This window comes from Stigmatopora nigra, chromosome 15, assembly GCF_051989575.1.
Source record: "Stigmatopora nigra isolate UIUO_SnigA chromosome 15, RoL_Snig_1.1, whole genome shotgun sequence".
Taxonomy (NCBI): domain Eukaryota; kingdom Metazoa; phylum Chordata; class Actinopteri; order Syngnathiformes; family Syngnathidae; genus Stigmatopora; species Stigmatopora nigra.
Genome location: NC_135522.1, coordinates 1969261 through 1989539, shown reverse-complemented (window position 1 = coordinate 1989539; position 20279 = coordinate 1969261). Strand labels below are relative to the sequence as shown.

General features: G+C 40.1%; 2 protein-coding genes across 4 annotated transcripts; one reads left to right on the top strand and one right to left on the bottom strand.

The window, feature by feature from the left end:
• Positions 1 to 272: 272 nt before the first annotated feature.
• On the bottom strand, positions 273 to 9271 carry LOC144208487 (caveolae-associated protein 1-like). Its single transcript, XM_077734372.1, has 3 exons — positions 9101 to 9271; positions 7074 to 7568; positions 273 to 3086 (listed from the first exon to the last, which is right to left on the bottom strand). The coding sequence occupies exons 1-3, from the start codon at positions 9107 to 9109 to the stop codon at positions 2376 to 2378; spliced, it is 1215 nt and encodes a 404-aa protein (XP_077590498.1). The 5' UTR covers positions 9110 to 9271; the 3' UTR covers positions 273 to 2375.
• LOC144208485 (V-type proton ATPase 116 kDa subunit a 1-like) lies at positions 8423 to 16944 on the top strand. Of its 3 annotated transcripts, none has more exons than XM_077734368.1 (22): positions 8423 to 8558; positions 9674 to 9833; positions 10136 to 10214; positions 10524 to 10621; positions 10781 to 10909; positions 11731 to 11813; positions 11892 to 12018; positions 12092 to 12174; positions 12245 to 12338; positions 12472 to 12684; positions 12774 to 12924; positions 13343 to 13482; positions 13589 to 13755; positions 13825 to 13915; positions 14150 to 14268; positions 14343 to 14559; positions 14636 to 14743; positions 14821 to 14928; positions 15332 to 15349; positions 15547 to 15664; positions 15884 to 16055; positions 16820 to 16944. In XM_077734368.1, exons 2-22 carry the CDS (start codon positions 9717 to 9719, stop codon positions 16911 to 16913), a joined length of 2526 nt encoding a protein of 841 aa, XP_077590494.1. In that variant the 5' UTR covers positions 8423 to 8558; positions 9674 to 9716; the 3' UTR covers positions 16914 to 16944. The 3 variants fall into 3 exon arrangements, with proteins under 3 accessions (XP_077590494.1, XP_077590493.1, XP_077590495.1); XM_077734367.1 differs by having other exon boundaries at positions 15305 to 15349; XM_077734369.1 differs by lacking the exon at positions 15332 to 15349.
• Positions 16945 to 20279: the final 3335 nt, after the last annotated feature.

Genomic DNA, 20279 nt, shown 5'->3' with positions numbered 1-20279 from the left:
GGAAATACATACCGACGGAACAGCCATTCTGGAAGTCATCTGAATTACTGGCAGCGATGACGTCACATACTCTAATACAGTTCATTTTTTGACCCTTTGGATGTACATTATTTTTATGGGAGCAATAATAATGAAATGATTGATTATAAAAATAAAAATATATGAAAACATTTTAGGTAAGCTATCATTTCAATATATTCAAAGTTATACCATACAAAGAAAAAATAAACATCCGTACATTATTTTATTTTATTTCAGAAATCAAACCAAAAGAGAAAAATATGCAAGCTTTATTATTTAAATGTAACACATTGAACAATATTAGTCCAGTAGAAAGAGTATTTAGAGTAGAGTAGTACTTTCAGTACTTTGTGGTTTTCCAGAATATATTATTTTACAGATAAATCAAGGTTTGATTCACCAAAATCTTCCATAAGCACATCAAAAACTATAATATAATCATTTCTAACCATGTTTCTAATCCTAATGTACTTTAACACTTTCAGTGACGATAATAGACTTTCAATCAGGTGAGCTTTAAAACGTAAATACAACTCTAGAAATGAGATTACTGGAAATAAATGTCCATTGGCTGCCAACCCTTCCAGTTCAACTGGATTGGACGATAATCACCACCATTGCCAGCCACTGTCTTAATGCAGTAATTACAGTACTGAAAAATGGATACAATTAACCTGAAAACAATCACACAAGAACACAAACACATTTAATTTCTTCTACTTTTTGTTGTTTTCATCCGTCCTTCACATTCTTCGCTCCTCACAAGTCTCTCTTAAATACATTTTGCAGGCCGTGTGTTGTTTAGATGACCTCCATTGCGACCTAGCGAGTTCGTGACTAACCACTCCATCATGTCTTGATGAGGAAAAAAATACAGGTCGTAGTCTATAATGAAATGGAAAAGTGGACACTGAAACATTTTATCTGCTGAAAATACATGGTATTGCTGCTACAATTATAGGAACCTCTCTAAGGTCCTCGGGAAGCTTTTTATTATTTTTTTTTCAATGTACATTAATGGCTATGAAGATCAGATATGGGTTTTTTTTTGGCCTTGTTCCTTTTAACAGTGTACAGATTTTAAGTGCTTTTTTTGTATTTGCTGCTAGACTTGGATGTTTTTCTTAGTTGTATTACGTCAATGCGGATTGATTATTAAGTTCCACTGCAATGCTTTGAGCTATAAAATGTGACTAAAGGAAAATGCTACTCAACAGCTTTTATTCGTTTTCAGTTCATTTGTGGCAATTTCAATTGTATATAGCAGGTGTGTGCTAACCATTTAACATTACAAGAGGGTGAGAACATCATTTTAGTAGTTCTTTCACTTCCTTTTTTTGAAAGTATTGCCTTTTCATAATGGAGCGCAGCCTGAAACCTTCTGAATGACTTACTGTTACCTTCACATCTCACGTGGCTAACGTATTACTGTACATCACAACGGCAAAAAATATTTATAGCGTCTTCTTTTCCTAGCTGGCTCTCCATTCATGAAAAGTAACTGCGTAAAAGATGTAGCCTACTAGTTTAGTAGACAGCTAGCAAAACAAAAACGGTGAAAAAGATGTAGCCTACTAGTTTAGTAGACAGCTAGCAAAACAAAAACGGTGGAAAAAAGATGTAGCCTAGTAGTTTATTAGCCTGCTAGCAAAACAAAAATGGTGAAAAAGATGTAGCCTACTTGTTTAGTAGACGGCTAGCAAAAGAAATGATAAAATGGTGTAAAAGATGTAGCTTAGTAGTTTAGTAGCCGACTAGCAAAAAAAAATAGTGTAAAAGATCTAGCCAACGAGTTTAGTAGCCAACAGGGGGAAAAAATTGTGTAAAAGTTCTACCCTAGTAGTTTAGTAGCTGATTAGCAAAACAAATAAGTGTAAAAGATGTACTCTACTAGTCTAGTGGTTTAGTAGCTGGCTAGCAAAAAAATAAAATGAAATAAAACGGTGTAAAAGATGTAGCTTAGTAGTTTAGTAGCCGGCTAGCAAAACAATTATAGTGTAAAAGATGTAGCATACTAGTTTATTAGCCGACTAGGGGAAAAAACGATGTAAAAGATGTATTCTATTAGTTTTGTAGCCAGCTAGCAAAAAAAAAATGATGTAAAAGATGTAGCCTACTAGTTTAGTAGCTTGCTAGCAAAAATATGGCGCAAAAGATGTAGCCTACTAGCTTATTAGCCGGTTCCATTGCTTATTTTCCTCTGAAATGTAGCAAACGAGTATGAATGAGTATGAAAAGCTTTCGGGTACAAAAACAAACTTGAATGGAACGAATGTGAATATTTGCATCAAGTCCTCATGGCTACTGATGTGTCCTAGTGGGATTATCTGTTTTCCTTCCATGGGATTGGCTCTCTAGTCACGTTGGGTCTTCTCTAGGTGGTCCACCTCCAGATTGATAAGCTGAGGATCCCTCGGCGTGGCCTCCATTTCCTCATCCTCCACATCTAGATGTACGCCCATCCCGTTCTCCTCGCCTTCTTGCGTCGCCTCGGCCGTCTGGACGGGGTCCGCCAGCGCCATTTCCTCGGCACCCTCGCGGATCTTCTTGACGTAGAAGGTGAATGGGGGCACGCGGTAGACGCTGGTCTTGGATCGGGCGTGGATCTTGTGGTCGGGTGTGAGGGACTTCTTGACCTTCTCCTTGGAGGTCTTCATCTTCACCCGGCGTTCCATGTTGGGGGTCATACGCGAACCCAGTTTGTTCATCTTCTTCTCCAAGTTATGCTTGGTCTTCTCCAGGTTGTCACGGGTTTTCTGCCTGGTCTTCTCCAGGTTTTCCCGGGTCCTCTGCTTGGTCTTCTCCAGGTTTTCCTTGGTCTTAAGCTTGGTTTTCTCCATCTCTTCCTTGGAGAAAGCCTTTTTGATGCTGTCCACTTGCTTCTTGGTGGAACGCTGCAGGCGCTTGGTTCGAGACTCCTCTACGATCTCCTCGATTTCCACTTCCTCGTCCGAGTTAGGGTTGGCTGGTTGACCCTCGCCGTCCTCTTCCGGTATCTGCTGGAGAACCTCTACCTTGCCGTCCACTGCAATTGGCTCTTCTGGTTTTGCCGCCTTCATTTGGTCCTAAAACGATGGAACAAGACCATGAAAAAATGTAATTAGCTCCACAGTAGACATACGACTGGTGCAAAACTATGCGCTAGTTACTGATTGTGACATTTATTCAAGTATCAATCTGAAAGAGTCTTTTGTCTCTGGCTAATTGAGGATAATGTGGATGGTTTCTATATTACGTTAAATGTAGGGTCATTGGATATAGTTGGACCCAAATGCAGGAAACCAATTAAGGGACGAGGACGTGGATTGCTCTAACCAAACTAACAAAACAAAGGGTTTAAATAGACAGACAATGGTTGATTACATTCCATTCAACATCTGCCCAATCAGACTGAGAAAAAGCACACATTCATTTTTCAAACATCTTCCAACATGGCCCCCACAAGATAGAAATTGTGTGAAATAAAATGGCAGTTTCCATCATGAACACGGGATCCGGTTGTCAGACCGGGTCGGGGCGGTTTCTGTCTACGATGGTTTATTCTGGGTTAGCCTTTTCCTCTCCCAAGATTCCGAGCTACATTCCCTGGCTAGGAGGCAAGCTGGTGCTATACATGGACACCGTCACCCCCCTCCTGTCTCTACCTCCTTCCCGACAACACGTAAACAGGAGAGACTGTCGCCATGGCAACCGGCTCCACACTTTGCCCGGCGCAGCTCGCTTGGTTTAGAAGGTCAAACAGCTGATGCCATGGCGACGGTACGCCACATTGAATGTCCAAGAGTCTTAATTAAAGACCAAATGGACAACCGCTGGCCATTCGTTCACACACGGTGAAGGAAGACATGTGTGATTGTAGGGGGCGGGGCAAACCGATAATCAATTGGATCAATTAGCCAGGGTTTATCGATTTTTGTCTGGGTATATCAGTACATCACTTTTTTTTTACGTGTGTTCTTTCTTTTGAATGATCCTCTTGTACAAAAGCTAATAACAAAGAAACATATTTGCAGTTATTCTTAAGAAACGTCTAATATTATTTATGAAAATGACTTTGATTTTAGACTGACAAATAAACACTATATAAACAAAAGAGTGAGTTTATTGATCTAGAGGTCTATTGTTCTTCAGCAGAATGATTGGTATCAAACTGTTTCTGTTTATCTTATGTACAGTTGTTGTTTTGAGTATTGAGTACCACTTTCACTATGATCTCATTATAAGTCATCTTTCGTTTCTACGGAAACATCGAAGGAAATTGTGAGTCACACAAAATCACCGAAAATGGAAAATTGGGTGTTTTACACATTGTCGATGCTACTTTCAAAACAATAAATGAGCTATTCTTTCATTTTATGGCTTGAATTTGAATTGAATGATATTCTGTAGTCATAGTACCATCTACTGGCAAGCATATGTACAACCTTATTTTGTAGTGGTATTTGACTAAGTATAGTACTGTGTTGGTCATCCCTAAGGCTATTATTTTTCTTTCACTTTAAGCTAATGTGGCTAATATTCAGGTGCTACTTATAGTCCAAAAAGATTATGTACTAAACAGTGTTTTGGGTACTTGATTATTTTTGCTGAAATCTATTAAAGTGCAGTGAACTGTCCACTCAATGATTCAATTTTTTTAGTCACGAGGCTAAATATCAAGAGTCATTTCATGCTTCCATCTTGTGACCATACCATGTCATTACATTGTTAACATTCCTCCATCATGTTACACCGTTACACACAAACAGTACAAAACGATTTAGTGTTGTTCCGATACTTGGCAGCTAGGATGCATTTAATCATGTTTCTAGTCTGAATTTATACATAAACATTCCCTGTCAGGCACAAAACGTTTCCCGGCCCGCACGCCATTCCTTTTCGGGCTGAATGCCTCGAAGGCTTGACGGTCGGATCAGCTGTCGGATCCCGTCTGGCCCTCGCAGCTGCCCCATAACGAGTGATCCGGGCGCCCGGGGGGCCGCGTGAGAGCGCCGGAGCTAAGTGTTCTCGTCCTATACTCGGGTGGGTCTCTGAAGCTAAAAATAAGACCTCTCGGGTGAATATTCCTGAAGCCCACCCACAATTTGTCCACGTTTTAGACGCACGGGACACATCTGAACGAAATGTAAAGACAACTCTGTCTGCCAGGAGTAATGGAAATCCTAAAAGTAGCAAACAGAGGCCTCACTATTCGACGTACTAGCTTAACACGGCAGTATTATGAGACTTTTGCTGCCTTCGTTGTGCTTTTTCATGAATGGAAAACCCTTTCACATACTGCAAGGCGGAAAATATAACATTTGTCCTTCCCAATCATGTGAGAACCACACATTTGACGTAATGTGAAGTATATTCTCCACTTCATAAGTTTCACAGGTGGATAACTGCGAAGAAACATCTATTCATTGATGTTTTAACATGATATAAGTGGCAGTTTAAAGGAAAAAACGGCACAATTTACATTAGAATGTTATCTTTCTCATTTATAACAGTTACTAAGGTCCTTAAACTAGAATTTTACACAGTTATCTATGTATATTTGGCTGAATTCAAATATGCTGCGTCACACGGTACCGGAAATGAGCAGTACCGGAAATGAACACTGCAGCCGCCATTTTGGGTAATAGACCGACATAATATAACATTTGAAATCAGGAAACTGGTTAAACGACGTAATATTGCTGTCAATGCAGTGAATGAAAAAAAATAGATCCTGAATGGAATAAAAAATATTTTAAAAACTTCAAAATTAGTCATTACATGTCACCCTACTTTAAATGAATCATTTTGTTGGTTAAAGGAGTAACCATCATTTTTGGTGATTTGGGCGACACTAGTGGATAAAATCGGTAGTGTTTTTCCCCATATCGCATTAGTACCTGCATAGGTGTCTTAATAGTCCTACAGTTGGACAGAACGACCTTTATGTTCTTGAATTGCATTGTGGGTAAACCATATCGCACACCATCAAATTAAAAACAACGCAGTGGGCAAAAATAGAACAGAGGCAAGGTGGAAAAAATAGCGACAGGCGGCGTGATAGCGGCTAGCTCGCGGCAGCTGCTCAGAAAGGGGGATCGAGTTGAAACAATGATAAGAGCGTTAGGCTCGATATGTAAAAATGTTTGCAGATAAATGCGGGTGGTCTCGAATAGGAATTTAAAAGGAATGAGAACAAAAAGTCAAATGTAGCTACATGCTACGTGTAGCCGCACAAAAGAACGACTCATTTTCTATCCTAAAAGAGTTTATTTAATGAGAACATGTGCCAGAACTATACAGTATTAAATATATATATTGATTTTAGGTCAATTATAAAAGCTTTAAGTGCTCTATGTTATAGAAGTAGTTTCGTTTTAAGCTTAAATGAATTGGACATCTACTACTGTCAATAGAAAGCAATTCGTTTTATTTTGGAAGATTCTTTCTGTACTTTTTGGATGATTTCAGGGTTTTTGGGGAATTTTCAGGTTACTCTATTAATTTTGGGGAATTTTCAGGTTACTCTATTAATTTTGGGTCAGTTTCTATTCATTTTTTGGTCATTTTCGGGTCACTTTTTTCATTGACCCCGCCCCATTTTGACATCTAGTGCTGTTAATGGCATTGAAAGATGAGAATATACAGCCAGGCCTCCATTTTTAAGTAAATTGGACATCACAAGAGCGAATGGCGGGTTGTATGTTTGAAACCCCTTGATGTAGACGGTCGTGGGGAATCAAGACCACCTGCTTGGTGTAATTTATTCCGCCCTAACGCCGGCAGATGAATTTCTGACAGATACCACGAGTGAAAACCAAGCCGCTCTTGCTGCAAAATTCCCAGGCAGCATCCCTGAGTAGATCCCGACTCCCAGACTCACGCATGATTGGGCCTGCTAAAAACGGAATGCCGCCGATTGGGTGTCAAGTTGAAAACAGTAGCCCAAATGCTCGGGTTTCATAGTGGCGGTCCGCGGGCCAGATCTGGCCCACCATGTCATTTTGTGCGGCCCGCTATGTGCTGTTAACGGATGCACTTTTTTATATGTTTTTTTTTCCACCGACACTCACCTGGAAGATGAGAACTTTGAAGTTACGTCTCTTGAGCAGCTCGCACTCGTTGCTCTCCAACTTCTTAATCTGTCCCGCCTGCTTCTCCAGGTTACCACGCACCATTTTGACATTAACGCTAACTCTGCGAACCTTCTCTAGCATCTTGCTAGTGGCGGTGGACGTCCCCAGGTGGGTCTTGGAAAGTTTGGACAGCTCCCCCTGGATGGTGGACACAGACTTCTCCATAGCCTCCTGACGTTCCTCCAACCCGGTTTGAGTCTGCTGGATCTGGTCCACCACGCCGATGATCTTGTCCAACAAGGCCAGAACCAGGACTCCATTAGTCTGGGCTTCGGTTTTGACCTCCTGGGCGGGATGGCCGCCGTCCACGGCCGGCTCGGCGGCGGCGGCCACCAGAGCGACGTGGTCGTCATCGCAGGGTACGTCAACCAGAGCGTCGTGCTCCTTCTGGACCCCCGTATCCGCCATGACAGTTAGTTTCCAATACGACCTCTGGGGATAAAAATACACTTGTTGAAAAACAAGCAGCAGGATCCCCTTTAGTCCCTTTAAAGTTTGCTTGTCTCGCCACTCGCTAACGCCTATGGGATGCCAGCCAGACAGCCAAGGGGAGTTTAGGCCTGTCACTGCTCAGGCATGAGGGGCTGCACTCAAATGCCTCCCCTCCATGTGAAACTACCCAGTCAGAGTTTTCCCGACCCACCTACTGGGGGCCCCCGTTGGCAGGGCTCCGCCTTCCCCCGTCCCACTTCCCGGGCATGATCCCAAAACTGTGGCGATACGTTATGTAAAGTCAGACGTTGTGCGTGTATTCCCAAGTGGAGATTTTCTAAATATGACATTCATTCATTAACAGTTGTATAGAAACAAGTGATAAGTTACTTTAAAATCAGAAGTGAAGGACGGATAGAGCCATTTGAGGCTGTAGAGCCGCAGGATGGTCGATAGCCGATGTTCAAGGTTAAGTTATTCAATGGGGGATTATTAAATGGGGGTATATATATATATAACTTATTTCTTTATATATTTATTCATGTATTTATTTATGTATTAACTTACTTATTACCTATCTATTTATGTCTAAAATGCCTTTCCTATTTCTGCATCTTCACCCTCTTGCTACTGTGACAACGATTCTTTTTCATTACTACCCTCGTGTGGTCACAACAGGGAAAACAGTTTTTGGTTTCCTGTAGGTTCGACCAAAGAACAAACAAAACGAAATATCAGTTAAATTAAACTAAGCCCCACTTAAACATTTAGAAGCTATCCGAAAAGGCAGTTTTATTTCTATTAGTATTATTATTTCTCCTTATTAATGTTTTGTCGTAACACAAATCACGTGACCAGAGTCCATCTTCCGGTTTGAGAAGAAGTTGTCAAATATCTCTTCGCGTTTGTAAAATTCGTACGAAGCAAACAGGACGAGAACGTCATAACCAAGAAAAATACAGCCAATACGTCCATATTCACGCTTTAAGAGTAAGTACACCACTCCGTAATAAACAACACAAACGTGTTTATATGTGCACCGAACTTTATGTCTTTGACTATCTTCCATATTAATCAACAGGTGCGCAAAGTTAGCCACTAGCCTTCAGTAATATGGCTATCACTATAAAGCTAATTATGACGTACGTGTGTTATATTCCCGTTGCTATTAACGTTTTGCCATTTAACTGATAATTACTGAACGTTGAAATAAAATTAACCGAGACTAATTCACTCAAATAAAGTAATGGCCTTCAATTCGGTACATTATTGTATACATTCCTGCTTCCACAGGTGCTCTAATTACGTACAAACAATACAGGCGTACTATCTTTTATTTAGTAACAAAGTAGCATTTTCGTGTTTCATTTGAAAGAGCAGAAGGCTTATCGGTGTGCTCCTTGTCACATGCTCCATTATAATCCTCAGATAAGCTCTGTGTGGTCATTTTCCTTCACCAAGGTGGTTAAAATGCTTCAATGAAAGAAATAGGGAAACGTTTCTATTGCATACGTCATCGCAAAAAATGGTACCTGATTCATTCACACATGGATACACTTGTAGTTTCTGTTAGTTTTGTCCTATTAAGCCTTTGCCAGCGTAACCACATTCCTATCCTGATCATGGGTTTAATGTGAAGGCAGACGGATTTTCTTTCTCTCGTCACATGGCAACTTCTCGCAGGCTGCTGCTAAAGAGCACTAGTGTATTTGTCTTCATCACATGTGAAGTCGCAACGTAGTGCTACGCAGGTATGGAAAAGCCACTACCCTGAATTAAATATTTGTCTTGTCACTAGACAATATCTGAGATTATAGGTCAGGGTTGGGCAAATTTTTTGGCCCGGGGGCTACATTGACTTTAAAAATTTGACAGATGGGCTGGGTCAGTATAAGATATGATACATGTAAAAAAGTGCATCCGTTAACAGTACATATGAAACTTAAACAGAAAAAAGGACTAAAGTATTAACATACTCATCACTCATCATTAATGGAAAAAGGAATGTATTAAGAAATATACATAGCTTTAAAAATAATGAGATCAGCAGTTAAGAAAATGACAAAATGACATTGTTGATTTATTTTGATTGTAATTTATTTCAGATAAGCGTTCATTCCCAAAGAGCGTGCCGGGAAAGCCGCGAACATGGGGGAACTCTTCAGAAGCGAGGAGATGACGTTGGCTCAGCTTTTCCTCCAATCAGAAGCAGCCTACTGTTGTGTCAGCGAGCTGGGCGAGATCGGGATGGTGCAATTCCGAGACGTGAGTTTCTAAAATGGCTCCCATATCGGGATAAGTTTCAGTAGAATTTGTACGTGCCTTGCCGTAGAAACATTGTCCATTTAAAGTACCGCATTTTCACACACATAAGGCGCACCACATTATAAGGCGCTCCTTCAATGAATGGCCCATTTTAATTGTTTTCCATATATAAGGCACCCTGTCTATTTTGGAGAAAATTTAAGACTTTTAAGTGCGCCTTATAGTCCTGAAAATACGGTAAGTTCCATAAATATTCGGAAAAAATTGAAAACATGCTTGCTTATTTTGTCTTTTGCTTGCAGTTGAATCCCGACGTCAACGTCTTCCAGCGCAAATTTGTCAACGAAGTGCGTCGCTGTGAAGAAATGGACCGCAAACTGAGTAAGTCCTTGTGCTTGGAGTTCCTTATTCCTCACATTTGGAAAATAAATAAAAGGGATATGATTAATATTAATAATAATAATAATGGAAAATTCTCTACCACAGAAAACACAAGAAAAAAATAAATTTTAATAATATGTTAGCAATTTTTTTTTTTTGCCAGATTCTGCATTATAAACATCTTTTCAGAAATATTTTTAATGTAGAAGCCAATGTTATTGAGTGCTTCCATAGTGTTTTTCAGTTTGTAAATAGATCTGGTGGAGTTTCCTACAGGAAAGCAAAACAATGGCGTCGTCTCATTGGCAGGGTTTGTGGAGAAGGAGATTAAAAAAGCCGACATCCCCATCGTTGACACCGGAGAGAACCCCGAAGTACCTTTTCCGAGAGACATGATTGACTTGGAGGTGAGCTAGAAATGTAACTAACACCCGTATTTACTCACATATAGGCCTTATTTGTCGCCCCAAAAATAAATGACTGAATCTAGGCTAAGGCTTATATGTGAGAAAATACATTTTATGTTACTCTCACTCATCTGTCACTCACACTTTCCCTTCCTTCAGGCCACTTTTGAGAAACTGGAGAATGAACTGAAGGAAATCAACACCAACCAGGAGGCCTTGAAGAAAAACTTCCTGGAGTTGACCGAGCTCAAGCACATTCTGCGTCGCACACAGCAGTTTTTTGATGAGGTCAGCATGCAAAGCGGGATGTGACATATTTTACACGTGTCATTTGCAGCCAAGTGTGTTTTTTTTCTGACCTTTTGCTCTGACATTAGTAGCGCTTGACTGATTCCACGAACATCCCTCTTGTCTGCACCTTTTCAGTCGTCTTAAACGAAATGTAATGAGCCGTGATGAAGGTTAATCATTAAGCTAGACAGGCTAGCGTTTAGATACAGGATCTTACATATTCTCCCAAAAGAATTGGAAACAGGTGAAAAAGAGGATTTAAAAAAATTAAAAGTCTTTTAGGATTGCCCATTTTTTACTTAAGAATATGCTAGTATCTAAGTACCATAAAATAGCTTTGAAAACAGCTGTCACAATAATTTTAAGACAAAAAAAACCAAAAATCATTTTTTTTACTATTTAATTGTGCACAACTTTTTAAACAATGTATTTTGTATAATCTTAAGCATTTAGTTGGCCACCCAATTATACAAATTAAACAATTTCAACTGTAATTTCTTGAATTTCTGAACATTTTCTCTTTCCCTGCAAGGTTAGCATCAACACTATCAATAAAAATATTATTAAAATGTATTTTGTGACATTATATACATTATATTTGCTTGTTACATCAGCTAATTTATTGCTATTCACAGAAAGAGACCTACAATGCAATTTGTCTGCTATCAAAATATTTCTCTGTCAATGGCTGCTAATTAATGCTTAAAAATGTAATTACATTCCAAAAAAAAAAAAATTGGGGTCAAATTACAATCCCCTGAGAGCCCAATTTCCTCATACTTTTTTTTATTTCATGTTAAATGCTAATCATTTTATAGATGGAAGACCCCAGTCTGCTAGAGGAGTCATCCACTCTACTGGACCCCAACGAGGTCAATCGAGGAGCTCCACTCAGACTTGGGTCAGTCAATCCTCCCATTGAAGATGCCCTCATTGGCTCAAGAATAGTAAAAACACAAATACTTTGCCTATGTCACAGATTTGTGGCCGGGGTCATCGGAAGGGAGCGAATCCCAACATTTGAAAGGATGCTTTGGAGAGTTTGCAGGGGGAACGTGTTCCTGAGGCAGGCAGAGATTGAAGACCCTCTGGAAGACCCTACTTCGGTCAGCTTGAAACTCCACCTCCAAGATTTTTAGGCTTATCGATTCCAATAAACTGTTTTTAATGTGTCTGCAGGGCGATCAAGTCCACAAATCCGTGTTCATCATCTTCTTCCAGGGAGACCAGCTGAAGAACAGAGTGAAGAAGATTTGTGAGGGGTATGTAAACAAAACCTAGCAGTTCATTATCTTTTTAATTCATTTTTTAACTCATTCTTTTCACAATCAGCTTCCGGGCGACATTATATCCGTGTCCTGAAACGCCCCAAGAGAGGAAAGAGATGCTCGCAGGGGTCAACGCTCGTATCGAGGACCTCCAAATGGTAATTCAGTAATTATAAAGTCAGATAGAAGTCTGTTTGTCGACAATAGTGACACGTCCCATCCGGTTGAGCTGGGAGAGCTGGCAGTAAATGACAGATTCATTCTTGTGTTGTCCTCCCACCCACATTGAAGGTCCTGAGTCAGACCGAGGACCACAGACAGCGAGTCCTACAAGCGGCGGCCAAGGCGGTGCGCGTATGGTTCATCAAGGTGAGGAAGATGAAGGCCATCTACCACACCCTCAACCTGTGCAACATCGACGTCACCCAGAAGTGTCTCATCGCCGAGGTGTGGTGTCCCGTTTCAGACTTGGACTCCATACAGTTTGCTCTTCGCAGGGGCACGGTGAGTTATTAAGGGTAAGAAAATGTAACTAGTAAACCAGAATAACCCCAACAATTCTCTGGGAAAATGGCAATGGGTGTGTCCTCCAGGAGAAAAGCGGCTCCACCGTGCCTTCCATCCTAAACAGGATGCAGACAAAGCAGACACCACCAACCTACAACAAGACAAACAAGCTCACCTCTGGCTTTCAAAACATTGTTGACGCCTACGGAATCGGCAGCTACCGCGAAATCAACCCAGGTAGGCCCGAATGTCCGTGTGACTGGACGTTTGGTCGCTGGTCTTTTGGTCGCTGATCAAATGTTGACAGAGTTTACTGTTGAAACCAGCTCTCAAAAGTATATTCATGAGAGAGAGTTTAATATATAAGATAGTACTTCGATATTAAACAGTACTTAGATATTAAACAGTACTTAGATATTAAACAGTACCTAGATATTAAACAGTACTTGGATATTAAACAGTACTTGGATATTAAACAGTACTTGGATATTAAACTCTCTCATGAATATAATTTTGAGAGCTGGTTTCAACAGTAAACACTGTCACCATTTGACCGGCGACCAAACGTCCGTGCACCGAATGTTCGCAATCGACTTGTCATCTTCCGCAACCGCCCGGCACGCCATGTACATCGTCTCGTTTGTCACCACTCCAGCTCCATACACCATCATCACCTTCCCCTTCCTGTTCGCCGTCATGTTTGGCGACCTGGGCCACGGCACGCTCATGACCTGCGCCGCTCTCTACCTCGTCTTGCGAGAGAGCCGGCTGATCGCCCAGAAGAATGACAACGAGGTATCCGCTCCCCGGCTTTCCCCCCGCTCCATCGCATCCGAAGCCACAGCACTTTCCAGCTAAATTGCGTTGAGATTTACTTGAACTTGGTTTCATCCGGCGCTAGATGTTCAGCATGGTGTTTGCGGGGCGTTACATCATCCTGATGATGGGAATCTTCTCCATCTACACGGGCATCATCTACAACGACTGCTTCTCCAAGTCGCTAAATGTTTTCGGCTCGGGCTGGAGCGTCAGGCCGATGTTTGACGCCCGTGTTGGAGGCAACTGGACGTAAGTAATCCTAACCCAATTAATGTTATTGTTTTTTTTTTAAATGGCCTTTTGTTTTTGTTTTTCCAGGTTTCAAACACTTGAAGGCAATAAAGTTTTGCAGTTGGATCCGGCTGTCACTGGCGTTTTCAAGGGGCCCTACCCCATAGGAATTGATCCGGTAACAGTGGTCTACAAAATATAATTCAGAGCTTTAGGAATGTGGATTGAGAATATTCAAAATAGTAAATGTTAATTCTGAATTTTCCGTTGGGCAAAAACACTACTGCTTTTGTCCACTGGAGTCGCCAGACTCCAACAACTAATGAGTTCACTTACATGTTGATTAGAAAGTGTGTCCCAATTCTTTGACTTTTTATTCCTATTAAACACTAAAAAGCACACTCTCCTTCAGATCTGGAATATCGCTACCAACAAGCTGACCTTCTTGAACTCCTTCAAGATGAAAATGTCCGTTATCCTGGGTGTCATCCACATGTTGTTTGGAGTCAGTCTTAGTCTCTTTAACCACCTGTAAGCATTCCTCACCTCCAATTTTCTGTCTGTTTCCCTCAAATACTCAACTCTATTCTTGCTATTTCTTTAAGTTATTTCAATAAGCCGCTGAACATCTACTTGGGATTCATCCCCGAGATCGTCTTCATGGCTAGCCTCTTCGGCTACCTGGTGCTACTCATCTTTTACAAATGGCTTTCCTACGATGCACAGCTTTCGCGTGAAGCGCCTAGTCTACTGATTGCTTTCATCAACATGTTCCTGTTCAACTACAGCGACCCTACCGTTAAGCCTCTTTACACGGGACAGGTCTGTAAAGAAAAGTCAGCAAAATCGCTTTTTTTGTCTGATTAAATGTCTGAAATAATGTTATTTTTCCCCTCAGCAAGCCTTGCAGACACTCTTGGTGCTCATTGCCTTGGCATGCGTACCATGCATGTTGATTGTAAAAACTCTGGTTCTGCGCAGACAATATTTGTGGCGGAAAAACCTGGTAGGATGAATAATTTAGACTCAAGACGCTAGGCTTTTAAAGCAATAGCCGTTAATTAATTGATTTCCATGTCACAGGGGACACAGTCCTTCGGGGGTATCCGGGTGGGTAACGGGCCCACCGACGACGAGGCGGAAATCATCCAGCATGACCAACTGTCGCAACACTCTGAAGATGAGCCGGAGGTGAGACGGTCTTAGCCTTTGAATTATTTATTTGTAAGCAGAAACCTCTGTGTAAAGTTCCGTGATGTATGAAGACTAGACTTAGGATTACTTGCAAATACTTTAAATTGATGGGTGTCAAACTTTGTCGACCCATATTGAACTCCTTTGCTGCTATTGTCATAAATTAACAATAGGTGTAGATACATGTGTGTGTACATGTTGTTTATGCCCCAAATTACTCACTGTGTGTGTAACATAGTGTAAGGAATCATACTTGTATGAATTTCTTGTCAAACTAATACTCAATTTTTTTGTGTGTGTAACCCATTTCTTTCATGGCTTTTTTTTGTTTGCTATGCATGTTTTTTTGTGTGCATGTGGGTCAATAACCAAGCAATGCCTTCTGTCGTCTGCTTTCAAGGCCCGCGAGGAGGAAGAGGTAGGACCTTAGTGCATGTAGTACCTGTCTTTCCCCCAGTTTTGTCGCCACCTTGTGGTTTGAGTTATGGTTATGTATGTTTTAGGAGTTTTTTTCTATTTAAAAGCTTTTATTTTTAATTTTTTTTGGGTTGCAGATCGTCACATTGTTGGAATGAACATGCATAATTGTTGATTGGAACATCTTTTGTGCCTCAGTTTAACTTTGCAGATGTTGCCGTGCACCAGGCAATACACACCATTGAATACTGCCTAGGATGTATCTCCAATACGGCCTCCTACCTCAGGCTTTGGGCTCTCAGTCTGGCCCATGCACGTAAGTTTTTGGGCAAGGACACCTTGCCTATTGCCAGAAGTTTGGTTTGAATCATTTTTTGACAAATCGTCAATAGATGTAGCAAATCTTATCAAAACAAGGACCACACAGTAGCTTTTGGCATATTATGAATAATTCCATCCACAACTTTCCTTACTGTTGTTATTGCTTTAAATTTATTCATTGACTTGTCGCCATGACATCTGATTTGGAATCTAGAGTTATCTGAGGTTCTGTGGTCCATGGTGATGCACATCGGCCTGTCCTCACGTGGCCTGGGCGGCTTCTTGCTGCTCGCTATCGTCTTCTACTTCTTCGCCGTGCTCACGGTGGCCATCTTGCTCATCATGGAGGGCTTGTCCGCCTTCTTGCATGCGCTAAGGCTGCATTGGTGAGTTTATTTTGATGTTAGTCTCAATTAGAGATAAATAGCAGGTCACTTTAGTACCCCAGTTGGTAATGCTGTTTAGTAAAGGAATTTAAAGGGGGTCAGAAAATAGCTCTTATGTCCACAGTGTTGATAGTGGAGGCTTTTAAGTCGCCATGTTTATCATTTGAGATTAGTTTTTGATTGTACTAAAAATACCCACATTGAAAATTTAAATGAGATTAAATAGATAGAATTACAGTGAGATTACTTTTTAAATAAAATGTAACCAATGACAAGGATAGACATCCAATTTATTTAGATATATAAAACTAGTTGTGAAGCTGGATCGTTAAGTGCTAAAATTAAAATAGGAGAGGGGTAGAGTTTGACCTTTCCTGGTTAAAATAGATTGGACGTCTAGTGTCGTCGTTAGTAGTCGGGGAGTTAAATCAGTGTTCTTTAAGATGTTAAAATAGGTCTTTTTTTTAATTATTATTATTTTTTACATGTGTAAGCAACTTTTGTGAACATTTAGAGGCACTACCGTACTCCCCGAAGCACCAGATCGTCAATTAGCTCCGTCATTTAATTTAAAAATAGAGTCAGATCATTTTCCAGACAGGAAATAGGCTTCAAATTCTCGGGTCCACGTCCAAGTCCTGCATCTGGCTACCGCGGGCAGGGAGTGCGCATTGGAATGTAGAACAAAGGTCACAATCGCTCAAAATGACTGTAAACACGTACGAATATTATACATAATTTTTTGTTTGTTCCTGTGTATGCAGGGTGGAGTTCCAGAACAAGTTTTACTCGGGTCAGGGCTTTAAATTCCTGCCGTTTACCTTCGAAAGCATCCTGGATGGGAAGTTTGAAGACTGAGGTCATCTTGTCTGTGTTGTATGTTATGTGTGTTTGTTTTTTTGAATTATATTATACAAAGATCACCTCTAAAAAAAAGCATCTTAGGAGTTTGTCTAAGTAGCGTTATATGTTGTCTTATATTATTTATGCCAGCGGGGTAGTGGTGGTCAAGTCTTGGAAGAAAAAAAATAGGGGAAAAGGTTCCACAGGGCCCACACAAAAAATGGTGAGATGGTCATAAGTATCAGGACGGGTTCTTCCTAATGTTTTGTGTAAAACATCCTAAATGCCCTCAATAAAAGTGGGTATTACCACCATTTTCTTTTGTTTTGTTCTTTGTATGGCTTGTAAAAGTGCCTCAATTACTTTATTTACATTTTAGAGAACTCCCAAATGGAAAAATACATGTATATCGATATAAACTTGTCGTTTTTATTCAAACAGTATGCCGCCGCGCCGCTAGACGTCGCTGTTGGAGAGGAAAAGATTTTCAGTGAAGTCAAGAAGCCTATTGATTTTTTGCTTAGAACAGGATGGAATCCAAAAAGCAGTGTGAAGATGAAAGCCTTCTTCTGCAATGGCATCATATCAAAAATTATTACTCATCTGTGTGTTAAATAACTTGCTTGTTTTTTTTCTTAGACTACCGCTGACTCTAGCTAGAATTTATTGTTCACTTTCCAAACAGAGGGATTCACTTTGTCGCTCCTGGCAAAAACAGGAAATCACTTTAATGTTGTTTTTTAATATTCTATTTATAGGAGGAGAATTAACTTTGTGGGTGGCTGAGAATTGATTTTGTCTCAAAACTAAAAGTTCTTAGAATTGGCCATAATACAGACACCTGCCACCTCCAGAAATTCTCCGATGACACCGCCATTGTTGGACGAGTGACTGACGGGAACGACCTGGAGTACAGGGGAGTCATCACAGCCTTTGTCGACTGGTGTAGGCAAAACCACCTGCACATCAACACCAGTAAGACAAAGGAAATGGTCGTTGACTTTCGGAGGACACCTCAACAGACCACTCAGGTGAACATCCAGGGTAAAGACATTGAAATCGTGGAGGACTTGAAGTATCTGGGTGTTCACCTCAACAGTAGACTAGACTGGTCCACAAACATAGATGCCCTGTACAGAAGGGGCCAGAGCCGCCTCTACCTGTTGAGGAGCCTACGGTCCTTTGGTGTGTGCAGGTCACTGTTGAGGACCTTCTATGACACTGTGGTGGCATCTACTGTGTTTTATGCAGTGGTCTGTTGGGGAAGTGGGAGCACGGAGAGGGACAGGAACAGGCTGAACAAGCTGATCAGGAGGGCCAGCTCTGTTCTGGGCTGTCCTTTGGACTCTGTGGAGGAAGTGGGAGAGCGGAGGATGCTGACCAGGATGAGGTCCATCATGGACAGCACCTCCCACCCCCTGCATGAGTCTGTGGAGTCCCTCCAAAGCTCTTTCAGCAATAGACTGCTACACCCTCATTGCAGGAAGGAGCGCTTCCGCAGATCCTTCCTCCCATCAGCCGTCAGGCTCTTTAACTCAAAAAAGGCTGTGGGTTAGGACCTCCCGATTTTCGGATACAGTGTAGATGTGCTTGTATATATATGTATGTGTATGTATATATATATATCTCACCAACACAGTTACCTATTTATATATTTATTCATGTATTTATTTATTAACTTACTATTAAGTACCCATTTGTGTATAATGCCTTTTCTATTCCTGCATCCTCACCCTCTTCCTATTGCAACAAAGAAATTTCCCGATTACGGGATGAATAAAGTTATCCAATCCAATCCAATCCAATAAAAAGTTGCATTACAGTTGTGGAAAAGGGACTTTAACCCCTTCATGGCCACATGATCTCTTTAAAAAAAATGTAAAAAAAATGATTCATATTTTTAAAAAATATAATATATTGGATTTTAAACAGTGCTTTTTCTTTAACTTTACAGTATTTGGTGGTAAGCTACTACTGTAGCATCATCTGAGCCGGGATCCGGGGCAGTCTGACCAAAGCGAGGCATCCACTTTGCATCTCTTCTGACCACGACATGCTACTTTATACACAGGCAAGTACAATCAAGCATGGTTAAAAAAAGGCCTCTCTTCTCTTTTCCCCCATACCAAAATAACTAATAAGCAGCAGCGTGTCTTCTTTTTGGCACCTTGTGATGCCTAGGCAGTAAAAGTACATGACAAAGAACATTATGTCCTTTTTGGTGTATATCTTTCAACGTGGGGGTGGCCCAGCGCCTTTGCTTTTAGTCACAACAACTACCGAGTAATAACAGATAATAGAACTGTTTATTTATATTCCTTTTTTTTTTCTTGGAACTTCATTTAATTTGAGATTTTCCAGGGTGTCGTCACACAAAGTAGGTTTGCGTAAGCCAGCTCGCAATTCCCGCCGTGTTTACACTTTCCAAAGCTTATTATTGGGCCTGCTTATCAGGAAAAAAATAACATTAAAGTGCACTTTAGTGGGTTTTTTTTTTTTGAGTGTCCTGAAGGAATTTTGGCTATGCTCTTAATAAGATAGGAGGTGAGTCTTCTTTTATGATAACAGAGATGCGGAAGGCATGCAAACTTGATTTTATTTGATCTAGAAAGACTCATTTTCTTCTAAAAAACGTTAAGATTTGAACTTTAAGTTAGTTAATAAATGAAACTCCCACATAACAAGGAGTAGTGTAATGTCAGTTGAATTGCAGTGAAAAATTGGGCTAAAACTTTATTTTTACATTTTTTATTGTCATTATGTTTTTATTTCCTTTTTTATACAATGTTACTTTCATTTCTATACAGAATTTTATTAGCATGAATAAGGGATTCATATTATTCCAATGGGCTAAAAAAATGTTTTTTTTTTAGTTACAAACATAGTCATGGAATATTTAAACTCATATTTAAAGTCATTTTACTTAGATTTACATTTAAAAAAAATGGTTTTACTTTTTTGAAATATACAAACATTTTTTAAAGTTTTTTTTTAAACTATGTTTATATTTTAGTTCGATATTTATACAAAAATAACCTAAAATATGCAAACGGTCTATGTTATGCTAACTTTTTCAAGCAATTACATTTTTAAAAAACATTGATTTTATTTTGTTAAAATGTACAAAAAAAATTACATTTTTTTAAACTATGTTTATATTTTAGTTCAACATTTATTCAGTGATGCGTTGCAGAAAATAACTTAAAATATGCAAACAGGCTATGTTATGCTAACTTTTTCAGGCAATTACATTTTTAAAAAACATTAGTTTTACTTTGGTAAAATGTCCAAAAAATATATATTTTTTAACTATGTTCATATTTTAGTCCAATACTTATACACTGATGTTTTGCAAAAAATAACCTAAAATATGCAAACAAC